The sequence below is a fragment of the Cajanus cajan genome, chromosome 8 (assembly GCF_000230855.2).
Source record: "Cajanus cajan strain Asha chromosome 8, NIPB_CcT2T_4, whole genome shotgun sequence".
NCBI classification, from domain to species: domain Eukaryota; kingdom Viridiplantae; phylum Streptophyta; class Magnoliopsida; order Fabales; family Fabaceae; genus Cajanus; species Cajanus cajan.
The window spans coordinates 11,014,981-11,021,324 of NC_138524.1; the positions used below are offsets into that span (position 1 = coordinate 11,014,981).

The 6,344-nt window shown below is 33.5% G+C and overlaps 1 protein-coding gene across 3 annotated transcripts; it reads left to right on the plus strand.

The window, feature by feature from the left end:
• Positions 1–323: 323 nt before the first annotated feature.
• On the plus strand, positions 324–5,169 carry EMB2795 (condensin complex subunit). Of its 3 annotated transcripts, none has more exons than XM_020378617.3 (14): positions 324–655; positions 729–830; positions 1,102–1,219; positions 1,537–1,604; positions 1,689–1,749; positions 1,842–2,042; positions 2,131–2,420; positions 2,549–2,693; positions 2,787–3,037; positions 3,128–3,158; positions 3,504–3,649; positions 3,807–3,917; positions 4,217–4,480; positions 4,877–5,169. In XM_020378617.3, exons 1-13 carry the CDS (start codon positions 398–400, stop codon positions 4,433–4,435), a joined length of 2,001 nt encoding a protein of 666 aa, XP_020234206.1. In that variant the 5' UTR covers positions 324–397; the 3' UTR covers positions 4,436–4,480; positions 4,877–5,169. The 3 variants fall into 3 exon arrangements, with proteins under 3 accessions (XP_020234206.1, XP_082918708.1, XP_020234205.1); XM_083062582.1 differs by lacking the exon at positions 4,877–5,169 and adding an exon at positions 4,690–4,842 and having other exon boundaries at positions 2,781–3,037; XM_020378616.3 differs by having other exon boundaries at positions 325–655; positions 2,781–3,037.
• Positions 5,170–6,344: the final 1,175 nt, after the last annotated feature.

A 6,344-nucleotide genomic window follows, 5' to 3' on the forward strand; every position in this document is an offset into this window, starting at 1 on the left:
AATAATTAAAAATAATATTAAAACTCAAATTTAAGACTTTGGAGTTAAAAATTAAACATAACATCAATTGATCTAATAAATATTAATAATTAATTTTTAAATATTTTTAAAAAATAAAATATAAAGATATAAAATATCTCAATTTCACTAATTTGACTAATGTATGTAAGTTTTCGTTTTCTGTGTTTAAAAGAAAAAGAAAAATAATATTAAAATACCGAAAAACGATAATTTCATAAGAGAGTTCGTTTTTATTTATTTTTTCATGTAAAAAAAAAGAAAAATACAATTCGAAACCAAGCACGAATTCAAATTACAAAAGTGGAGGGAAACTACTCCCATTCCGTTGTTTCTCCCAATTCTCTGTGATTCCGAACCAAACCCTATCACCGTTCCCATGGCGGAAGCCCTAAGCCCCAACCCCACGGTGGGTCCCAAGCAGAGGCTCCGCATCCAATCCCCCACCAGCCCCTTCTTCCTGGGCTCCAACGACGACCAGCTCGAACGCGCCCAGGCACGCGCCGCCCGCGCCGCCGCCATTCGCCGCCGGAGCCTCGCCCTCAACCAACCTCTTCAGGCCAATTCCGATCCCTGCCTCAACAAACAACAGATCCTCGACCTGTTCCAAAACTGCATCAAACTCGCCAGCGAAAACGTAAAGTACAATAATTAAAGAATTAAATTCCCCTTTTGTCTTGTTTTTTATTTTTTATTTTTTGTGTGTGCAGAAAATTAATCAGAAAAACACGTGGGAGTTGAACCTGATTGACCATCTCACCGATATCATCAAGGCCGAAGAAGAAAATGATGCCGAGACTAATTTTCAAAAGGTGTGTTAGGACTTGGGATTAATTTTCAGTTGGATAATTTATGAGATTTTTGTTATTTAGGGTTGCATTTAGATGGCAACGGTGACTGCAATTTAAAACCTTGTCCATCACAAAGTTATGTAGAAGAGTTGCTCCTTTGATATGAATTGCCCAAATGAACTTACATGAGTGAATGTACTACTATCAATCTCACTGCAATGGCTCTAGAAGCAAAGCTATGTTTGTGTGGACTACTAGATTGTAGATATTCATTGAAATTTTGTTTGGGCAGGCAAGTTGCACCCTCGAGGCTGGAGTCAAAATTTATTCATTAAGGGTGGACTCGGTGCATTCCGAGGCGTATAAAGTTCTTGGTGGGATGAATAGAGCAGGCCAAGAAGCTGAGCAAGGTTGCAATTTATATACCATTTTATCAAGCATAGTGCAACTTTTATACTCTTATTATTTTCTTTTTCTTTTTTATTTTGAAAAATGAAAATTGCGTTTGTAATGAGCTTCCTTGGTGATTGCTTTGTGGGTAGAGGTTATGTGGGATTGTTTTTGCTTCTTTATCGTACTAGTGCTCTAATTCTAACTGATGCTTGGTAACTAATGAAGTAATGATTAATGAGGGTCTGATTGGCTTCAAATTCTTAGCGTGGTACATTTACATTTGTTTTGTAATATTTTGTTCTTAATTAATTCTAATGCTATGCCATGATGACAGACACTACCTTGGAGGGTGATAATATTGAAAGTGGGCAGGAAGAAAGCAGGAAAGAACCGAACAAAAAGGTCTGTTGTCTGTGGTCTTTGGATCACTGGATTTGGTTGATTAAACATTTTGCCGAGGTTTAAGAGTTGTTTTTTTTCATGCAGTTGTCACCTTTGACAACATTGGAATCATCTTTTGAGGGACTTAATGCAAAGAAGTTTGATGGTGATCTCAAAATCCTATACTATCTGTTACTTGTTTGAGGCGTGGGGCTGAGGTTGTGCTGAAAATGAGTACGGTTTTTGTGTTTTTTTCAGCTGCATTTGTCGTGGATCCTCTCTATCGCCAGACAACCGCAAAATTTGATGAAGGTGGAGCCAAAGGGCTTTTAATGAATAATCTCGGTGTATATGGTGGATGTAGGGTACTCTTTGATTCACTAGAAGTGCCTGCGAAGTATATGGGAAGCCAAAATCAATCTGATATTTCAGATACTATTGATCTTTCTTTTGTCAGAGGTGTGTTGCTTTTCGAATAATATGGTGAAACTATTGTTTCATCTGCAAATGTTCAATGTGGACAATGATGGCTTACTTTTCTTTATAGATTGTATCGAGCAGATGGTGTTGGACTTGCGTGTGAAGGATGAAATTTCTCCAACTCTCAGGACTATAGTAAACCAATTCGATGAAAACAACAGAAGGCCCATTGATTTTCAACTTCATAGCCAGGATGCAGCTGAAGATCATGATGCTGCTTTCAATGATGTAAATGGTTTTGATCATGATGATCATGATGAGAACTGCACGGCCTGGGGTGATGATCATGATGACCAAACAGATGTTCCCGATCTAGGCTGTAATGACGCAGATCCAAGTTTTCCCAGTTACCCTCAGGTTTTTTTTTAATTTTTTCTTTTTTGAGAAACATATATGACTTTCTTAAATGAGCTTTTAAAAATACTCTTCAAATATTTTATTAAGTGAAAGATGCAATTGTTTTAATAGCATTCCAAATCTTGTAGGACAATGAGCCATTTTCTTCCCCAGACGGTGATATGGATGAAAGATTTGAAAATGTTGACGGCTATTTGTTTTTGAGTTTGGGCTTTTCTTCAAAACAAAATGCATGGGCAGGTCCTGATCATTGGAAGTTTCGAAAATCCAAAGGTGGGGTTTGAAGGCCAGATTAAGATTTTAATAGTTTTATGTTTTTAAGAATTCAGTATGGTAATTATTTTAGAATCTTTTTTGTAGTCTCAGAGGTTCATCCTACTTCTGAAGATGGGTCGACCCTAAAAAGTAGGCAGACAAAGAGTAAGAGACAGGCTGAAGTTGATTTAAATTTCACAAATTCTCTTGAGAAAAAAATGCTCGATATTTTTTCTCCTCCCAAGAATCCCAAATTGTTACTACTCCCTGAAAGCAGATTGCCTTGCAATACAAAACTACCTGAGGACTGCCACTATCAGCCAGAGAATCTCGTCATGTTATTTCTTCTGTCTAATGTGAAGGTAGTTTCTTTGAGATATAAATTTCAGTGTTGTCATTGGTATGGAGGCGGTGCTTATTTCACATCTCTGACGATTTCTATTTTTTTTTAGTGTCTCGGGAGAAGGGCAAACAAGTTCTCAGGTAAAATGTGCAGTTGTGATTTCAATATATATATGGAGTATGGGTTAATTTTTATCATGTACGAGAAGTTGTAAATTATTCTATTTCATAAGACTATCTATCAGCACAATAGTTGCATTGATAAAATTATAACTTCTATGAAGTTATTAAATGTGTCATTTTACCAAGTTTGACATTGATGTAATTTGACCGTGTCTCTCTAAAATTACACCACTGTCAAACTTAGTGTAACGACTAACGAGATCCTCTCTCTCTATACATACATATATTAAAAGAAATAGAGAACATTTTAGCATGTTTTCAGCTGTCACAAGATTGAATTTCAAGTTCCGGTTTTTCTTGCAGATGGATCTAGAGAACAATACAATGAATATGAATCGGTCCCTTCATGGGATAATGGAAGTGTTTGTGGGGATGACTCTGGTGGCTACGAAGGTGATCTTCATAGTGACATGGAGGACTCCAACAATCTTATTAATCAGCCTCGTCAGGTGGGTTTTAGTAACAATTTACACACTCGCTAATAATATGATGTTTTAAGATAAACTAATGAAAGAATAACGGTTACACATAATCCTTGAACATTAATTTTCAGTCGAAAATATTGCAGTTAGAACTCAACTATATGCATACTTTCAAATGACACAGGTCAATAAAATTGAAGTCCAGTATGACAAGACTTCCAAACAAGTTGATGTTCAGGCACTAAAATTTACTCTTTGGGACCATGTTCAAGAATCTGTTAAACTTCCTTTACAGGTATGTCAAGATTTCTCCATTTCTTAGAAAGTGTCAAGTACATAATATTTGTTGTCTACTTTTGGGTTTCCCCCACTAAAATGAAATGCTCCTCTCAACTTACAACTTATAATGAGTTTTCTTCACGATATGTGCTATTTCAATTTTTCTTTAGGATTCCATTCCATCGCTAACACTATTTTTTCCTTGCCGTTACAAGTCTAAGTAAATAATTTCAGGTTATTATTCTCTTTGCGGTTGAATTATAAGCACTAATTCTTACATTTTGTTTTTTTTTTGTCCCTTTCTTTATTCTAAAGGATCAAAAAGATACCATATCTTTCAAGAATATATTGGCCAACTTACCTAGCGAATGCAATGCTGCTGCAACCATTAGTGACATCTCTCCTCATTTGTGCTTCATATGTCTATTGCATTTGGCAAACGAGAAAGGATTGAGCATTCAAAGCTGCCCCGACTTGGATGATCTAGCCATACGCCTTCCACATGTTGCTGACTCTATAAGGGGAACAGTTTAGATACTTCGCTCCATTATTTCAGCTCAGGAGTCAAAAAATGGTTTGGTATGTGCTCTTTACTATTTCTCTTTAGGTACTATTAATGTGAAAATGGTATTGATTGTTCATTTCATTGGTTTCCCTTGCTTGTTCCGATGTTGTTTTATTTGATAATTTCCCCCAAAATCCTTTAGAATTAGATTAACACACTTGAAGGTTTTTCGCCTAATTTTATTCATAAACATCGGCTAATGAACTTTCTCAATCATTTTTAGGATAGCAGTTAATATATCATTAGAGGATTGTAGATAGCGAATTTGGCAGTAAAACCTTGATAGAAAACTGAGTCCACAGGTTGGACCCCAATATGTCCATTACAAATAAATACCTCAAATATCCATTGATATTTTGGCCTTCATTCATCCAGACATGTTACACGCTTATTTATGTTATAATTTTCAGATGGGGACTTTTTTACTGGTGAAATACGTCCAAGAAAGCATCGGAGTGAGTAACAAGTCTCTTCTTGTTGGAGGTTGCCTATGAGTTAGGTTATGGTGGTTTAACACTCGTTAAGAAAATGTCAGACCTATCATGATGTTTTGTCTTTCCATACATATGAAAGTATTCAACCTTCAACGCATGTAGTGCTCTAATTTTATTCTCCACTCCAGCTCGTTTCATGTGTGTCTAATGCTCAGGCTTTAACGAGAATTTCTAGTGTGTTAGTATAAATAAAGTCTCAGATTGATGGATGCGTGACTACTGATTGTTGAAGCTCACTTCCCCTTATCCCCATTTTCTATTAACTATGAAACTGAAATAATCACATTTGTTGGTAATTAATAATAGTTAAATCAATTATTTATTTGCTTCATTTAGGATGGATTTAGATAGATAAATATTCTAGCTTGTGTGTCGCCTAGATTAGGTATTTATTACGTATAACTAAATTTTATAACAAATTATATATATAAATTATATTATGATTAAAATTTGTATAAATTATCTTCAAATACATAAATTATATTTTATACTTATGCTAAATAATTTATATTGTAATACAAGATTATATTTAATTTTACAATATATGTTAAAAATATTAAAATTTAATTTAAAAATAAATATGATAAATCATGTGTTTAAAAAAGTTATTGTTAAAGAAACGTTCTTGAAAATGTTTTCATATTAGATAGTTAATCTCATATATATATATATATATATATATATATATATTGTGATTTTACCATAAAATTATTGAATTTTAAAAACACTTTTGATGAGCTATTTAAAAAACTTATAAAAATAAACTGAAAAAACTTGCAAGCTATAACCTATTTTCTTAAGTTTTTCAAGTGACAAGCTTTTTCAAATGCTCTCTTAATCATTCATTGAATTGATAAATAATTAGGTAATTCAAATATTTCACTTACTGTTGTTAGACTCATTGCTTATCAATTTGATCAAGATATAATTATTGGTCGAATTGTGTTTGAATATTGTAAATAAGTATATTTGTTAAATCTATGAGATTAATTATTTTAAAAAGGCCCTTAGTTGCATAAATCTCACTACAACTATCAGGTTTCAGTTGCTGCATGATGCAATGTGTCGTTTTTTTTACAACATGAAATGGGTAACTAAAAAGAATTCGAGAAGGAAATAAGTTGCGTTTAGCAAACATGACTTGTTGATGAGATTGTATTTACAAACGTGATTTCTACTTATATGTTTTATATTTTAAAAATTACAAAGTCGTGTATGTTAAACACGTTCTGCCTTTATGTATTTATTTTTATGTTAAAATAATTTTTTTTTTGTAAAATTAAAAAATCGTTTTGAAAAACAACTTTAATTCAAGAAAAGAAAAGTGGAAGTTGTGTTTATGAAATCCGATTTTTCACTCTAGAAATTTTTTACAAATAAGACT

What these genes read in the sequence shown, in the direction of transcription:
- EMB2795 (XM_083062582.1), top strand. Translation starts at nt 398, where the DNA reads ATGGCGGAAGCCCTAAGCCCCAACCCCACGGTGGGTCCCAAGCAGAGG. An exon ending in TTCTTCTGTCTAATGTGAAG is followed by an intron (nt 3,038 to 3,127) that starts GTAGTTTCTTTG and finishes ATTTTTTTTTAG; the next exon opens with TGTCTCGGGAGAAGGGCAAA. An exon ending in TTATTAATCAGCCTCGTCAG is followed by an intron (nt 3,650 to 3,806) that starts GTGGGTTTTAGT and finishes CAAATGACACAG; the next exon opens with GTCAATAAAATTGAAGTCCA.